Genomic DNA, 19125 nt, shown 5'->3' on the forward strand with positions numbered 1-19125 from the left:
AATTTTGAGGGTATTTAAGAGGAATCAGGGAGTATTAAGAAATTCTTATGGATTTCAGTAGAACTTCGGAGAACTTAATGACTTTCAAAGAAATTTCAGAGGTTTTCAAGACGATTTCAGGGGAGCTTTCCAAGGTTTCCGGGGGTTTCAAGAGATTTCAAAAGATTTCACGGAAATTTTAAGATGTTTCGAGAGGTTCAAAAGATACCAAAGAATTCCAGGAGAGTTTCAGGAGGACTTCAGTACATTTTCGGTAGGTTTCATGGGTTTTTAGGAAGCAAGGGGTGGGGTTTGACGGTATTTCTGGGGATTTAGAATTCCAGGGGATTCCATAGGGAAGTTCAGGTAATTTTAAAAAAAATCAAGGGGGCTTTGGGGATGTTAAGCGATTTTATAGAATTTCAAGGAAATTTGAAGGCACTTCAGGAGATTCAGATGATATCAGAAAATTTCAGCGAACCTAGGAGGTTTCAGAGAGACTTCAGTGAATTTCAGGTGTTTTGATTGAGGGTTCAGGAATTTGCAGGGGGAAGCGGGCTTCCGGAGGTTTCAAAAAATCTAATCTATTTCAGGGAAATTATAGGGTATTTCAGGGGCTTCAAAAATGTCATAGAATTCCAGGTGGTGTTAGAGGGACAGAATTCAGGACTTATCGATTTTCAGGGGGAAATTCTGGGGGGTTTTAGAGTGTCTCCGATGATAGCAGGAAAATTTGAGGATATTTCAGGGGTTTGAGGAGGTATCATGGGATGGAATACCAGAGAGTTTCAAAGAAAGCTAGGGGGTTTTCACTGAGATTTTAGGATCTCTCACGAGGGAATAATTGATATAAGTAATAATAATTGATATAAGTAATGCAATTGCTTACAAAAGTTTATTTGTAAGCTCTTGTGTATATCAGACATCTGCAATGAAGCAAGAGATCAAAATAACACTTTTGGCTTCAAAATTGACATTACATGTCATTAGTACGAAAAATTCTTACAGTTCGACTTCAAAGTGTCTTACAAATCGCTGCCCGCTACTCCCCTCGGGGAGATTCCGTTCAAATGCTTGTTTATGTATGCAGAATCGGTTAGAAAACAATGCAACTGCCAAGAGTTGCCAAAACAATAGCGCCATGATGATATGTGTATAGTAAAATAGTATGAAAAACATCAATTTTGTTCGGATTTTGTTCGAAGAAATCGACAAAAAATGAAAATGCCTTTAAAATGAAATTGAGCGCTAAATCATGATGCCAATACACTCATACAGTATTGTTCCGATTACTCCCCCCCCTTTTCAAAAATGCTTTTAAATATTCTACAAAACCTATAATTATAACGCGCCTTCAACATTCATCTTCAAGAAGAGGGGAAACACTTGCTCTCAAATGTAACAGCAAATGAATGATAAATTAATGACTGACGCGCGGAGGCCGTGATAAAATCGGAACATTACTGTATATGCAAAAACGACTACTATGATTTGGCAATTTTTGCCAGGTACTTTCAAATCTGGACCACTGTGCGTCAGTTCGATCTCTCCCTATCTCGATGGTCCCTTCAATATCGAGACCTAGAGAGTCGACTGTATAATGAAGTTTATGTTCATGTTATATGTACTTTTATGCGGTTAAGTTACATAAGATGCAGTAAAAGTGCGTTATACGTACAAAAGTGTAGGCGCTATACGTGCATTGACGAAAAAATAATAACGCTATATGACTTCAGGCGATATCCTATGCGATGCACGGTGTGCACTATTGCGACGTAATATAGCATCTTATGCGACTAAATAATATTCGAAAAAAAAACAATTCTTGTAACCTAAGTATCAACCTAAGAACCTTTGGATTTTCGAGCCACACTTCACAGTTAAGGCTCAAATAACCATCATTCAGTCATCAGCAATCATCAATAATTTAAAAGCAGTTTTCTTCCTCACAGTCACAAAACCGTCCTTGAAAATTATTTCACTCCAGATGGTGGCCAGAGTGCAGTGATAAATTTTTATTAACATTGTTTGAGATTTCAGTGAGAAAACTGCTTTTGAGTTTTTGCTAAACGACGATGGTTTGTTTCCTCTTTACACCAAACACCACTTATGAAACTGACTAAACTGTACAGAAGCTCCCTGAAACTTCCAGAACCCCCAGGAATCCATGCTTTTGAACCTCTCAGAAAACTTGCCTTAGTTTCCTTCAGTCTTCTCCTTAACTCTACGGAAGATCTCTCACATACTTCCTATACACTCCGCTGAAAAGAAAACTCAGGTGGTGTATGGGAATACCAAGGGGATTTCGGAAGATTTCGGGGTTTTGATTGGAGTTTCAGGGCTTCCAAAGGTTTCAGAGTATTACGGGGAATTTTCAGAAGGAATATATAATTCAGGGGTTATCAGTGATATATATTCAGGGGTTATTAAGTGATGGGGTATCGGGATGCTTCGTTGGCATAGCCCCCTCGTTCGGCCTATCTCAATGTAAACCAAAAACTCAAACAAACACGCATAACTGGATATCGGAAAAGCTATGCGCCAAACAACTGTAACATTTCGTTTCAATTTTAGCACTTTGGATCATTAAAATTGAATGAAAATGTCACTTTGTTTAACTTATGTAGACGCCATGATTCTTCGGCTTAGTGGGTAGTCTATACACATGATCATAAATTGCATGATTTTGGAACATTTCGAATTGGCTTTTCAATAACTGAACATTTGATGCGACGGTTAAAGATGCTATTTTGAACTTGTGTATTTATTTTAAACGAATAATAACTATTTTACAAATTTAATGTGGGCCGAATATTGAGGACATTTTTTTCACTATGTACCCAAATCTTGGCCCATCAGTAAAGTGACGTCAAAAACAACAATAAAAAGACGTCAACAACATTTCTTGCGTAAGAACCAGAAAGAACGAACAGGAAGAAAAATTTTGTGTACGGTGATTGTAAAAATATAACACAATAATAGGGTTGCGTTGTTTTCGTTACTAGATTAAGAAAGAACTTTAGTTAAAGTGATTTATTTAAAATTTTGAAAATTTGGCTCCGAAAATTTAATTTAAAGTATGATTGGTGAACAAACAGAGATAATACTTCAGCAGAAATATTGAAAAAATGAGATAATAAGTGGTTCTAGTGCATGAAAAGCAATAGGCCAACGTTGTATCCATTAATAGGCCAATTTTTGTACCATAGACCAACGTTGCATACCATCGCATCGAATCTTTTCAGCTTAATTAAGTAAATTCTTGAATATTTCCGTAAGTTTACTTCCAATAGGACAGATCGGTGAAGTACTAGATTTGTAGTAATGAGCTGAATTTTAGTATGGTGAGAAGGTCAATTCTCCGTTTCTGCAATGAAATGGTGCAAAAAGCGTGGGTATTATGATTTCTTGCCTAATTTGATTCTGTTTGAGCAAAAGTTTGGGTGACTGTGTTGTTGTTTTCTCCATTTCTTGCAACATAAACAACATAGTTATCCAAAGTTTTGCTCAAACAGCATCAAATTAGGCAAGGAATCATAATACCCACGCTTTTTGCACCATTTCTTTGCAGAAACGGAGAATGGACCTTCTCACCATACAAAAATTCAGCTCATTACTACAAATCTAGTACTACACCGAACGTGCCCCATTGGTGAAACATGCATTGCCTAGAGTTCATGAGTTATGGTCAAAATTGTCAAGGCGGCTTGTAAATTAGGCCAAGGAATGGTACACATACCCTATTATGGAGTTTGCAGGGGTTCAAGCGGATTTCCGGGAGGTTGCCGAGGCTTCAGGGTGTTTCGGGAGATTTCTGAGGTTTTCAGCAAAATTTGAGGGTATTCCGGATATCAGGATATTTCATAGTGGTTCTAGGATGGTTTCAGGAAATTTCAGGGGTTTTCACGGGGTTTTAGGAGGTTTTCAGGAGGATTTCAGAAAGGATTCCAAGGGTTTTAAAAAGTTTCATAGGATTCCAGGAGATTTCAGGGATTTATAGGTAGATTTTGGGGGTCTTAAAAAGCTTTTCTGGGAAACCAGGAGATTTTTATGAGATTTCTGAGGATTTGAGGGAAGTTTGTAAGTATTTCAGAAGGTTCAGTGAACATCAGAAGGAGATTCAGCATATGTCAGGGGTTTTCATAGAGGGTTCGGGAAATATTTTAGCCATTTAAGAGAGGCTTTCGGGGGTTTCAGATGATTCCTATGAGTATCATAGTGCTTCAAATGATCACTAGTAGTGCTTGTTCATCCGAAGACTTGTTATACTCAAGGCAGTGCTTGGAGATCCTCGAAAAAACCATTAAAATCATTACAACACACATCATACAACTTTTTCATAATACAGTTTAGAGTTTAGTTACGATTTTAGAGTTTCCAGTTGAGATCAATTTCCTAAATTTATTTTTAATTCTTTAATTTTAACTAAAGCTAATTATTCACAATTTAGATCCAACGACAGTCCCATAAATAATACAATACAAAAAAATATGAAAAAATCTGCTGAATTGTCTTGAACCGCTTACACCGCTGAAACTCCCAAAATCGGAGCAAAAACTTCCAAAACTTTCCATCAAATCTCTTAAAACGTCTTGAAACATTTAAAAATCCTCTTCAAATCCCTCTGAAGCTCTTATGATGTTCCTGAAGCTCCCTGAAAACCCCTCTGGAAGTCCTTGAAATTTCACGAAACCCCCTCCGAAACGCTTCGAAATCCCTCCGAAACCCCTCTGAAATCTTTTGGAGGTCTCCTTGAAGCTCCTCTGAAATCTTCGGAAACGTATTGAAGCCCTCTGAAGCTCCCCTGAAAGGACCCTTGAACCCTTCCGAAACCCCGAATTGCATAACCTATTTCTCTTAACCACTCACTCTCCTTAAACTGAAACCTTGTAATGCATTAGTGTAACAAACTGATTCCATTCAGGAAATGAATACATTTAAATAAAAACTTCATTTTTGCATCTCCCGACCCATCGGATAAACGGTTATTTACGCTTGAAGAGTTGGTTGAACTGGAAGTTAAAAAAACGGAGACTCCAAGACGTTATCGAATTTCACTATGCAAATCTTTTCAGGTTTTCGAATGATCGAGGAATGATTGATGAAACGCTATATGGGATTCAATGTTATTGTATGAAAGGGCTTAGATATATATATACTGCATTCAGAAATCATCGAGAGTTGGCATCGAAGTCAATGCTGTGCAATTTTTGTATGATTAATGTCTAACGACACTCGCGGTGACCCTCACTTGAAATGACAACCGCTGACCATAAAAACAAAAGACGCACCACGCCAAAGCAACCTGAACTAACCCTGGTTCCAGGAAGTATCAATAACATCATCCGACAGTAGAAATCATTTCTACTTTTTTAAACAAACGATAAAACACGAAGCTCCGACTGCATGAATTTTTGTTCAATGCCTTGTATTCATATTCACATGGTGTGCTTTATAGGTATTAATAGTACCGTGCACTAATATTAAAAAAGGGTCCCATTAGGGTTAAACATGATGACGGTTGTTCAGAAGCGAGCGTCATAATATTTGCATCCGAGCGACGGTTACGTGCGTTGGGCTACAATTTGATATTCAATTGAAACACAATTGAAGTTCTCGATGGACCATAACAGTGGGTACTAACTCAATTTCAAACATCAAAACACAATCCTTACCGACTTCGAACGACACGTGCCGATCCTTCCGGGTTGCCAGCAACTTCTGTTGATCGGTCAGACTTAGGTTCTCCCGCGAAAGGGACTTGACTAGAATGCCCCGCAGCATCTCCAGCGTAGTGCTGGGGATCCGCTCCAACTGCTCCGTCGAATCATTCATATCTACACCCATTGCTCTGCTGTCGACAATGTATAACAGAAAAAAAAACCCTTAAACTATCACTCACTCACTGATGATTTCTTCTCGGTCATCAGGAATCGTTTCGCATGATCACACTCAAGTATCGTCGTCTTCCAGAGATAGAGAGGCACACTCATGCGGGCACTTCTTCTCGCATCACTTGACTTTATCACCGGCGGGCTAGGGGCTACGAGGCACAAAGAAAGCGTTGATTTCAAGCTGTTTACGTTCCACTAACGAAGACGTTGATGTTGTTGTTGTTTATGGACGAAGACGACGACGAAGACATTAGTTTCGCTCGGAGGTGTTAATTTCCACTAACCACCTGATCATCATTCGTACGATCACTCACCGTCGTCGTCGTCGTCTTCGTCAGGACGACGACGAATCTAGCCAATAACCATCATTCACAGCACGTAAATTGAACTACTCTGCTGCTGCGCTAAAACAAAACGAAAATCAGCAAACTACCGGCGTCGACACGGTCACAGGTTTTCTGTTTTAGGGGTGCTCCGTTTCACAGAATGAATTATAGAATCGACTTTCACTGCGATGCTTTTGGAGTTTCAATTGACATTCAAGTGACACTCAATTGACATTTTCGATTGATCATGACACTCTAACACACATTTTCACCAAAACAATCGACTGATCGACCAGCAACTGGACATCCCTAGTCACACCTTGGCGTAATTACTAACAGCTACTATCCATCGTCTCGGATCCGATCGATTGGATTTGCGTTTCAACTTTTCTCCGAGCTTATCTCACCACACTTCACTTCGGCACGAACGTATAGGTAATTGCAGTGATTTCACACGTTTGAACTCTATGGTTTGAACCCCCGGGGTTGACGACGAATGTTCAGTTCATCTAACGCTCATATGAAAGAGGCCTCTAAGGTCAAATGGTTATCAGTGCTCAAGTCGCGAGGCGTGCCCGTGCATTCAAGTCCGACACCGTCCGGTCTAGTGTCAAACTTGAGACTAATCGTCGTCGTGAGCTCAGCTAGTCGCTTGTCGCGCGCGCGAGCGACTTAGAGGCGGTATAAGACGAGACGCAGACGACAATTCTCAGGAGGAAGTCTTACTCACTGAACCAAACCGGCCGCCTGTAGTAAGCTGTGCTCGCGGCTTGTTGTGTCCAGAGCAGAGTGTAAAAAAGTCGAAGATCCGAAGGGAAAATTGACATTCTCGTTTCGGGCACATTCACTGTCAGATGAAAATCTCTTATTTGTCATTCAATTCTCTGTCATGGAAATTTTCTTATACATTGTAAAATGCTAAATTTCATTCCAATAAATAATCAGGAGTTATGGCCCAGTTATCCCTTTTAGTGAAAATTCTCAGTGACAGAAAAATGAATGAATGAGAGGTGCAATTTCATTCACAGCGATGAGATTCATTTTGATATCTAAGTGTAGGATTTTCGAAATCACGATGCCTGTTCTCACTGATATTGAAAATTTACTTCTCTGGTCCAGAGAGAGTAAATTTTCAATCTCAGTGAGAACAATCATCGCGATTTTGAAAATCCTACACTGAGATATCAAAATGAATCTCATCGCTGTGATTGAAATTGCTCTCTCACTCATTCATTTTTCTGTCACTGAAAATTTTCACTATGAAATAACTTTATTGGTTACAGTGATTAAATAGTTACTAATTACTTGATTAATTTATCAATCTGAAAATATGGAACCAGAAATGAAACATTCACGACGTTTATGAACATATTCATGACAATCAATTGAATGACAGAAGAGAGATTTTCAGTCGATAACGAATGTGACAAAAAGGGAAATGTCAATCTGCACTTCGAACCTTCGACGATTTTTTTACACTCTGGTTGTGTCTTTTGCTGTCGCTCTCTCCTTCGGTTCCCGGCAATGATGCCTCTCTCGCTCCCAGTCGAATCACGCTCTGCGTTCTCAATGACAAACGAACTAATGAACAGGGTTCAGATTGGGACGTGACACTGACAATCTCTCCCAGTCTCCATTCAACAAACACAACGTTTTTTTATGACTGAACAGAGCAAGAGGAATCATCCAAATGTGCCGGGCCAGGCTACAGGCTTACAAGCTGCAAGCACCCCCATGCCAATGGAATGGATAATTGAAATGGCTTTATGGACGCTCGTAACTGAGTTTAGCACTGACTGTGTGTTATCGTCGTCGGTATAGGTGAGTAATATGCAAAACCGACCGGCGAGAGGAAACAACCGAACCGAACGCGAGTAAACAACTTCAACTCAAGCGCAATTACGTCACGCTTTCAACTTAGTGGCTTCCAGCAAGATTGCAATGCAAACCTCCTTCGCCGCTCGCTTGGCTTCGCTTTTGGGAAGAGCTTAGCAGGGGGGCTTAGATATACTTATACCGCGCTTATACCAACTACTGACTAGCACCGATGGATCGATCGAGGTGCTCGTCGTAAGATCCAATACGGGAGATGACGAGAGCGAGCGCGTGGGAATACCGGGTTGTCACAGGCGGCGACGTTCTTGGTTCTTGGTCGCATGGGGGCTTAAGAGAGCGAAAGTGCAATTGTGGGGTAGGAGAATTTCAAGTTTTATTTGTCTATTGATTGATAATTCAAAAATAAATATATTGCTTATTGTTTGTAGTTCTCCAAATATTTATCAGGAATTCTTGGATTATTAGTCCAGATCAAAAATGGGAAATGTCACGGAATTTCATTAAAAAAAATGTCATGACATTTTTCATTTTTCACCAATTTCGGTGTAAAATACCGTCTGCATACAGTACCTATCCATGGTGATGACTAGTTATGGAAATGTAGTTGATAACCATTTCTAACTAAGCACAGAGAAATTTGTGAATGACAATATGTTATTTCTATGACTTTTGCCATCCCTGGTTCAGATACCAAGGTACAACACTACACACCAAAATTCGATTCAAGGTTTCAGCAAAATGCTTTGCTGAAGCACATTCAGCAAACACATACTTTACTGAAAAAATCAGTAAACTGATTGTGTTTGCCGAAAATCAGCAAAGTCGCCTGAGTTTCTGAAATTCCAGCAAACTTTTCCGATCGCTCACCGGCTGTGAAAAAATAAAAAAAAAGTGTTGTGTGTCATTTGTTTTGGCGGAATCACAAAATTATCTCAAGTATTTTTCGAGAAGAATTTGTAACGAAACAATGTGACATCTCGCGGCAGGTACGTACCAATGTTTGAATAAATAAACTGTATGATTATTAACGAAACTTCTTTCTTTCAGACGATTTTCCATGTTTTCCAAGCATCTGAAAATATTCATCAAGTTGATCCAACGACTTTTCCGCGATGCTTCAAAATCATCAGATTCCACAGACAACAGCCAACAAATCGCAAAATGTTTCATCAATTCTCAATAAAACTGTGCAATTCAAATAAGTCTATTCCTATTTCAAACAAAAACAAACCTTTTTTATTGTTTTGATTCAGTTTGCTGAAATCTATCAGCAATGTGCTGCCGAATCCCACGCCGGTCGAAATAACTGATTTTTCAGCAAACCTCAACGATTTGCTGATTTTTTCAGTAAGCTTCTGTCATTTACGATGACATTTGACTTTGCTGAAATTTTCAGTAAATTTTATTGCTGAACGGATTGCTGGAATTTCAGCTCGGCAAAATTCAGCAAAATTTAGCTGGTTTTGGTGTGTAGTTAAAACTCATATACCCATGTTCAACCGACAGAATCCCATCATTTTAGCTTTCAAGTATATTACCAAAAAAGTGTGACGAGATAAATCAATTTTAAAATATTGTGGGCTGAAAATACATCGAACCAATCAATAAATTTTGATTAAAAACTCCTGCCTAAAAACATGCTGAGCGGTTGGTACGAGATGTCTCCACTCCATAGCTTTCTTATAAAACAAATAATACTGCACAGATGGCCTGGCCGATTTAATGCTTGTAATGCATTTCCGAAGTACTGCAAGCATTAATAATGACAAAAAATGGTAGAATTAGTCGGATCTCTCATTTTCCAGGATTCTTTCAATGAATGGCTGTGTATGTGTAGACTAGACTAGACTAGACTAGAAAAGCATGACAACTCCTAATGCAGGCCACGTTTATCAATTTCATCCAACCATTCGAAGATCAAAAAAACCCTTAAAACCAATAATATGTAGGTATGTTTTTGTTTCTGTTGTCTGATGGTTGGCTTGATTCCTCAAGTTCAGTCGACTTATCAGTTGTTTTTTGGCTAGGAATATAGTAATGGTGGAAGAGAAACGAGGGCTTAACTAGGTAACCGAACATGAGGAAGGCATGAACAGAAGTTATACCAAAAAAATGCACTGAACGTATTCTAAAAAGTTGTTTATTTTATTTCTGATTTCTCAAAATGACTTCTCATGTTTTTGTTTAGAATTTTCTTTACAACATTACTCACAAACTTTCCCAACAGTCTAAGATTCGTTTATTTTTTAAGCTTTGCATTGGAGAATTAATTTGCACAAAAATCAAGAAGAACCATTTCAGTTTTTTCATAACTTTTCCATATTATTACTCATAAACTTCATTACAGATTTATCAAAGATTTTGATAAAAGCATCAGAAGTTTAAAACTAAATTTCTTACCCAAAAGTTCCATAAGTTGCACTATAACTTTTTACAGGAAATTCTTCGCTAAACTGTTCAAAAATTAAACAAAATATAAATTCAAAAGTTTTGAAGAATTGCCACTTCTTCGATATTTTTTTCCAAAGACTCTTCTGTAATCGGTTCAATTCCTTTCCAAGTCGTTTTTTTTATTTTCTTTTCAGACTTTTTCAGAAAGTGTTACTGGGCTCTGCAATGAGTTTTTTTTCTGTTCTTACTACAATTCCATCCGTGATGCCTGACCCTTTCCGCCGAATTCTTATTCGCAAATGAGATCCAATTTAATGCAATAAGATCGTATACATTTTTTTGGATTTTTTGTTTAAAGCTTATTGGGAAATTCCTACATAATCTCATAGTAAAAAGTCTAGAAGATAACCTTTTGGAAATAGAAGATGAAGAAGCCTTCAAAGTTAACTTAGTAAAACTGAGCAAATTTTAAGATTTTTTTTTTTTAATTTTTGAAAGTTGAATAAAAAAAAGTTAACATTTTCTATGACGGAATAAGAGAATAATTCTACATTAAGATTGCCGAATAAACATATGCTGAGAAAAAAAAACTTCGTCCAACCTGCGACCGTTTGAAGCGTCTGTAGTTAGAAAATTTTACAAAATTCCATGGTTGACTCTTCAGGAAGCTGTTCAATGGACTTTTTTGAGAATATGTACCTGCGGTGATATTTTTACAAAATTTCCAAAGAAAAATTGTCAAGATATATTCTTTCTACTCCAAAAAATCAACCACTAGTAAGCTCTCTATCTCATTCTAGATTTGTTCCAGTACTATTTGTCAGGCGTTTTGTTTTTCTTAAAACTTAGTGTACAATTACAAATACAAGTCAAAATTTCACTAGAAGTGTTCTTTCCAAGATACGTTCAAAATTCACAATACATTTTTTTGTTCAATCCAGAGTTTTCAAAACTCAGAAAGAAAAACTCCACGAACAGCTATGATAAGCATTTCGTTACAAATTTGTTCTTATGCAAATTTTCATAAAATCTCCAGCAATATTTTTTTTTATCTGTATTAACGAGATTTTTAGCCCTAGGCTAGTTCATCTCGGGACCCACGCTTTACTTCCCTTCCGAAGGAAGAACTCACATTTTGTGAGTTTGTCGGGAGTGGGATTCGATCCCAGGTTCTCGGCGTGATAGTCACGTGTCTTAACCATCACACCAGATCCGCTCCACAATAATTTTAATGTTGTAAATGGGAACACCTTTCACAAAAGATTACCTTACATTACATTCCAATAAATTTTTTTTTAATAAGTTACCTATATTCAATACCTATGAAAAATAGCTAAAAATGTAGATCTTTTCCCATCATGTTATATAGGATGAAAACTTCCAAAATTTGAGAAATCCAATTTCAAAAATGAATTTGAAATGCTTCTATAGAAATTTAACCAGAATTTCTAAATAGATGGTCTTAAAGATGTCCAAATGACCTTGTTTAACGCTTTGGGGACGGATGGGTCATATATGCGCAGCCGAGAAAATCGACCATCACAAACGTGTTCTAGACCAGCGAGGTTGCTTCCAGAAAGATGAAAATACCGTCTTCAAAGGGTCAAAGAGCAAATGAAAAAGCTTTGTTTATTAAGCACATTATTATTATTGTCACGTTTATTGAGTAAACTTTTTTTTTCAAATTTATTAAAAATTTAACCCTCTAAAACCCAACCCCGCCTTTGGATGGGGTATAGTTTAAACATTTTTGTAATTTTTGTTTCGTGGACAATCATTTTTTTAATTTTTTTTGGACTATTTAGGACTATTCTGAATATCTCAAAATGGTTTTTGGTGTCTTTTGAAGTTTATTTATTTTTTTTTTTTTCAAATCATTGGAAAATTGACGTTTTAGTCACCTTTCAGAAGCCATTGTATATTTTGTATTGAATCGAATTTACATTTTTTTCCAAATCATACTATCATAGTTAAATAGGGAATAATAATAATAATAATAATAGTAAAGGGAATCGAATACACTCTAAAATTATTTTTCTTAAAATTACACGGAAAAGAAAATTTCCTAAGAAAAAAAATTAAAATACTTCAACAATATGTAATCATAAAATCTCAAAATGTTTTTGTTTCAAAAAATCCGTCTCCCAAATACGCTTCCAGGAAAAATATAAAAGTGTGAGGATGTTCAAAAATAAAAATTAGAAAAATCAAAAACCGAAATTCACAAATTCGAGAATTAAAAAGAACCATCATCCAAACCATGTTTAAATCGATTTTAGATGACGAAAATTGATATTTAGATCAAAAATTTGGGTATTAGAGGGTTAAAAAGAAATCCTGGATTAAGGTTGCCAAAAAAAAACGTATGCTGAGGAAAAACTGACTTTGTCCAATCCTGATTTGTCTGCAGAGTCAGAAAATTGAACAGTGTTTTATTTTTGACTCTTCAGGAAGCTGTTGAATGTACTTTTTTTAAAGAATACCTTCGGTATTTTTTGCTGATATTCTAACTACATTGCTAAAGCATACCTATCAAGATTTATCCTCCAACTCCAAGAAGTCTTCCACTAAAAAGCTCTCTAATTCATTCAGGGTTTATTCCAGTATTATTGGACAAGTGATTTCTCTTAACCCATCAGAACGCGCGCCGTCGTAAAAAGTACAACACTACCAAAAAAAACCTTGCTCGTCGCATACAGCGCGAGCACGGTGCAGTTTTAGGTTTTCCTCCAAGTTTTCTTTTCAAGATTCGTTGAAAATCTAGCTTTTATATTTTTAGAAATTCAGGATCATCTTTGATAAATCTGAGATCATTTCGTTAGAAAGCTGTTCTGATGCATGCAGAGTATTTGCCTAAAAATTCTAAAGAAAGACTCCAGCATGAATTTTATTTTATATTTTTCACAGATTGAGACACTTTTCACAAAAAATACCTTACAATTCCAATAAAAATTCGGGCCAAACATTTCTAAAGGTCCAATCTGCAGAAGAGAGGCTATCTTTGATTTCCCTCTCTTTCGTTTATATCTGAGCTGTTTATTTTAATTATGATTGTCTTCTTGCATTGAACGATGGTCAAACCAATCGTCTTTTGATTTGTACTGCAAAAGTAGTTGAAAAGTGTATGATTACATTGTAATAATAGAAAGAGAAAGTGAACAAAGAGAGTCTCTCAAACGCAGATAGGACCTATTGAAATGTTTGGCCTGAATTGAAACTTTTTCATCCAAGTTATCTCTATCCCATACCAAAAATGACCAAAAGCTGAAAATTTAGGCCTTCTCCATCACACTAAACATCATGAGATGAAAACTTTGAGAAAATCCAAAAAATCAGAAATTTAGGAAATTAAGAAAAAAAAAACATTTCCCCAGAGTATGCAATCCTTAGCATAATTGTCCCACTATCTAGGTTAACATTATAAGACATGGGACAATTATGCGTTTGCAGATACACCCTTAGCATTTTTTGTAACGGTAACATAAAACTTAATTGATCTTTGTTGGGATGAATGTCAAAAATTTTACCATTCTTCAAACAGAACGGTGGAAATAGAGATAAATCGGAGATAAGGTACCCCGGGGCAAGTGGGACCTAAAAAAGTGCTAGTTTGATTTTGTCATGCCAAAAAATTCTAAACATAAATAATTTTATAATTTCAATGGTTCTAAAAGACATTGTTGGTATATTTCTTCATATTAACGGACATTAAAACTTTTTCAAAATTTTTAAATTTTATATATCATGCGTATTAAGAAAAGTGTAGCAGATCTTCATTTACTCCGTTTCACGGGGCAAGTGAGACCTATTCGAAATGTTTGTACATATGGCTTAATATAGTTGCTGCTTGTAAGGTTGCATAAGCATAAATATGTCATACGAATAACTATGTTGAGAGATTTGTGTTTGATGAGTTTTGTGGTACCGTGCATAAATTACGTAACACATATAATAACGAATTACTGAGAGATAAAGTTGATTTAACTCTAGTAGCTCGTGCAAAACCAATTAATTTTTACACAGAAAGTGCCACAAAGTTGAATGATGAAAGATTTCAAAACTTGCATTTCATATTACATAGTTGATGAGTCTCACCAAAAGATTTTTCAAGATTTACAGAAGTTATGTTTTCCCTTACATAATTTTATGATCATTAAATAATGATTTTTTTAATCGTGAAATTTGAATAGGTCGTTTTCCTTTTATTTTTAATACTTTATGGACGATTCCTTAACACTCAGAAAAACTCATTTTGCGACGAAAAACGAAGAAATGATAGAACGACAGACGAAAATGTGAAAAATATATGGTCTTAAAAAAACAATATGTTTTACCAAAGACTTTATAAATTTAAAGAATAGCTTCATCATCAAAATAGAAGTTATTAATTATAATTCAACGATTGATTACTTAAGGCGCCGACTTTTACTTCTTTTTCGTGTAAATTTTCACTTAAGCTGTAGAAAGTGAGATCAAACTATGAAATTGTGTGTGTTTGCTCTCATAGGTCTCACTTGCCCCAGATGCTGAAATGCACTGGGGTAAGTGAGAGCAGTTCACTAAAGGTAAAAATTGAACATAAATTACAGCTTTTTCGCTTGAAATAATTTGCAAGCACTCCAAATATTATCCGGAAACCGGAAAAGTTTGGCTTTTTTCGTTAATTTATTTTTAAACGACGAATCTAGTAGAGTACGTTAATCTCACTTGATGAATTGAAAATGATATATGAACAACAATAACATATATGGTCTCTTTATGGTGGAAACAATAACTTTTTTTGTATTCAAAGTATCTGTTGGTGTGGTACCTATGTTTTCCACGAAGAACGTTTGCCTTAAAAATAGATAATAATAAAAATAATAGCTGTAGGTCTCACTTGCCCCAGATTCTCACTTGCCCCGGGGTACCTTACGAGTGCTGGTGAAGATGTTTGAAAACTACTCGATTTGAGTTCGACAAGCGATAACTATCTTCGACCTGGAGATGGCCGAAGCAAGTGCTTTAAGAGCAGCCTGGCTAGCTGAACAGAAGTATATTACTTTGCCCATTACGTGTTGCTGAAGTGCTGATTGCACTCCGCACATAAGAGCAAAGATTTCGGCCTGAAAAACGGTGCAGTGTCTACCAAGTGAATAAGACTGATACAGCCTTAGCTCACGAGAATAAACACCAGCACCTGCTCGACCTTCGAGAAGGGAGCCATCAGTGTAACATACGATGCCGTCTGAAATACTTCTTTCCAGATAACCAGATGTCCACTCTTCCCGGGAAGGGAATTTCGTGGAAAATGTCCTATATGGAAAATTACAAGCAATTGTAAGATCACTTGGAGCAAGGACAACTTTGTCCCAATTCACCAAAAGTGGAAACAACGAGGTGTGTGTTAAACTGCGGTTCACAGGAGTTTCCTCTAGTAAACCGAGTACCCATAGACGGTAAGTGCAAGAAAGTGCTTCTTGTTTGAGATGAATGTGTAGTGGGGCAACGTCAAAGAGAACTTCGAGCGCTGCCGTAGGAGTTGAAGAGAACGCTCTAGACATCGCCATTAGGCACATCCTTTGGAGATGGCCTAATTTTGATTGGACCGTTCTCACTTCGCCCTTTTGCCACCACACAAGACATCCATACGCCAATATTGGACGAACAACAGTTGTGTAAATCCATTTGATATACTTGGGTTTAAGACCCCAAGTTGTACCAAAGGTTCGCCGGCATTGCCCGAAGGTCATACAAGCTTTCTTGATTCTGAACTCAACATGAGGTGTCCAGGAAAGCTTGAAATCAAGAATGACTCCAACGTACTTTACCTGTTCAGTCACATTGATATCAAAATCAAAGAGACGTAAAGGTCGAACACCATTACGGTTTCGCTTTTCCGTGAAAAGAACAATAGATGTTTTACTCGGATTTACCGAAAGGCCATATTGGCGACACCAACCCTCAACTACCTGAAGAGCGTTTTGCATCAGGTCGAAAAGGGTGCTGATGCACATACCGACTAACAATGTTAGGTAGTCGTCGGCAAAACCAAAAGTAGGAAAACCGCTATTATTGAGTTGCCTCAATAGTGTATCTGCTACGAGATTCCACAAAAGCGGTGACAAGACTCCCCCTTGGGGGCATCCACAAACACTCAATTTCCTAATCCCTGCTAGACGCAATGTCGAGAAGAGATATCGGTTTTTAAGCATTTGATGAATCCAATTGGAAATCATTGGAGATATACCATGACTCCGTGCGGCTTCCAATATGGCATCGAAAGGCACATTGTCAAAGGCACCCTCGATGTCTAAGAAACAACCCAAACAAGATTGCCTTTGAGCGAATGCATTCTCGATATCGTAAACAACCTTGTGTAAAAGAGTCACAGTAGACTTACCAGATTGGTAGGCATGTTGGTTCACATGAAGAGGCACGTTGGCCAGATAAACATCACGGATGTTCATGCCACAATGCGTTCGAAGCATTTCAGAAGAAAAAAGGTCAAACTGATAAGTCTGAAACTCTTTGCTTCTTCATACGACGCACGACCCAGCTTCGGAATAAACTTCACAGTAATATCCCGCCAAGATTTGGAAATATACCCTGTAGCAAAACTGCAACATCTTGCAAAGAGTTTCCTCAAGAGTTCTGCAAATAGCTCCTCAAGTAAATTCGCCAATAATTTTCCCAAGAAATCCCGCTAGTTTATATTTGAGAAAATTCCATCGGTATTTTTTCCAGGATATTCGTTTCAGTAATTGTTTAATAAACATTTATCTCTTACTGTAGAAAGTTGACCGTAGACTTCTATAGTAAACAATTCGAATCTTTTTTCTGTTCAGAGAACAATTACATGAATAATATGCATAAACAATAAAACAGCTAATTAAAGTTTATCACTCTACAAAGGTTATTGATGAATTTGCCACTTCATCAACTGAACACAATTCATGGACTCCGTTAACACGAAGTTTTTTTTTCACAATACCAGCTAGTAGACTAAATTTTTAGTCTGCGAAAAACATTAAAAATAGTTCAATATAGTAACATTAGCTGAAACGTCTTCAAAACAGTGACTTTATAGTGACTATCCCGCAACTAGCGACCGCCTACTAAACAGTGACTCGCTATCAAGCTACATTATTGTGCTTGCCTCACAATACAAAAAATCATGCAATGGCAGGCAAAGGAAGCCCTTCAATTAATAACTGTGGAAGTGCTCAAAGAACCATAACTTGAAGAAAGGCAGGCCCAGCCCAAGTCACACGTTTCAGTCAAATAGACTAGAAGACGTTCTTCAACCCATCATAAAATAAAAACAAAAAGGTACACGGGTTTAGGACGGTTTAAAAACCTCTTCAAGACTAATTGGTCATCAATATTTTGCTTGGGAGTTCATGTGGAAATGTAGAGCCACGAAGAAGTAGATGAGGAAGAAGAGAACCCAAGTAACACTTTTTAGTCTTTTTGAGGTTCTTAAAACCATCATAAACCCAACATAAAAGGTATATGGTTTAGACCTCTATCAATGTTGGGCTGCAAAACGGTGACTCGATAAGGAGAGCGTCCAACATAGTTCTGGTCCTCACAAGATCCTACCTCATGCTTCCACGGATCGATCGAGGACAAAGACCGCCAGCTAAGAGTTGTGTGCTTAGCTGGTAGTGCAGCCTGGGCATTGTTCTTATTCTGGTTTCAGCTAGATTGAGGAGGTACGTTTCGAGCGTCTGTTCAGCAACGACGTGTTCCTCAAACAGCGTCTGTTCTGGCATCCAGCGGCTGAGTATGAAATGCTCCTCCACCGGAAAGATACCAGCTCCAAAAATAATTCCTGTATAACATCTGTAAACATTCAAATATTTTCACTTGAGCTCCAACGTGTCATCATTACTAAGATAACTCCTCGGCCATTTGTCATAACACACAAAACGTTTTGTCTAGTTCGACCATTTATCATACCGTCCAAACTCAACAGCGGTAATCAGGAGACGTATCTCCGCGACAATAACGGTCACCGCAAAACACAAGTAGCAGCATTTATTGCGCTGCCTGCATTGTTGAACCCTGTCTACCGCATTCCACCGAAATTCCTGGGCAACTTGCCGCCTACCGCAGCCGCAGTTTCAAAAAGTAAAATTCATGCCATGAAACCCGCTCGCTCGTATCTACATCACACCACACCACCAAACCGACACGTCTGATGGGATCGCGGACGGTCCCTCTGACTCTAAACTTCATAAATCCCATATCTCCCAGCTAGATGGTTGCTCAAACAAAGCGCCATAATAGTGTCGTGCTGTCTGCCGCCGCACAAGAAAGTTACCGATGCAAGGTGTACCAACAGCGAATACATTGCTGTACTGTTGTTGTTGGTGGAGATAAAGTGACTTGGCCGTCATTGGTACTAACAACTTCTTTTGAGTTAAACAATTAGCCCACTCAGACCCCACCGAGAGGAGTTGGCGCGGCAGCGTCAACCGTCGGTACAACATAAAAAATCTACAAAGTAAAGATGAAGTGATGATAAATGGGAAGATGGATTGCCGACACGCGAGCGAAGAAGTGCTGTCGACGGTCGGTGACGTAATGTCACGATGATCCTACTACGTACAAACCCCCCGGCGCGGTCTGCGCCACGGGCCCATGACCCTTGATGACTCCGCGCTCAATGCACACGGGAGATCATAACCTGAACGAGGAAGTAGCAGCAGAGA

The 19125-nt window shown here is 37.8% G+C and overlaps 1 protein-coding gene across 17 annotated transcripts in view; it reads right to left on the reverse strand.

Annotated features, from left to right (window-relative positions):
* Positions 1 to 19125, reverse strand: part of LOC109431907 (inner centromere protein A) — a 137142-nt gene that overhangs the window by 86284 nt on the left and 31733 nt on the right. For 4 of the 17 annotated variants that reach the window (XR_009995580.1, XR_009995581.1, XM_062842158.1 and 1 more), the window contains exon 1: positions 5655 to 6976. Coding sequence is in view for 15 of the 17 variants with exons in the window: in XM_062842158.1 (XP_062698142.1) it covers positions 5655 to 5826 (172 nt within the window). In the remaining 2 variants the exon portion in view is untranslated. Of the gene's footprint in view, positions 1 to 5654; positions 6979 to 19125 lie in introns of those variants that run through there. The other 13 variants (XM_062842155.1, XM_062842160.1, XM_062842165.1 and 10 more) reach the window with 10 other exon arrangements.

The sequence above is a fragment of the Aedes albopictus genome, chromosome 3, assembly GCF_035046485.1.
Source record: "Aedes albopictus strain Foshan chromosome 3, AalbF5, whole genome shotgun sequence".
In the NCBI taxonomy this organism is placed as follows: domain Eukaryota; kingdom Metazoa; phylum Arthropoda; class Insecta; order Diptera; family Culicidae; genus Aedes; species Aedes albopictus.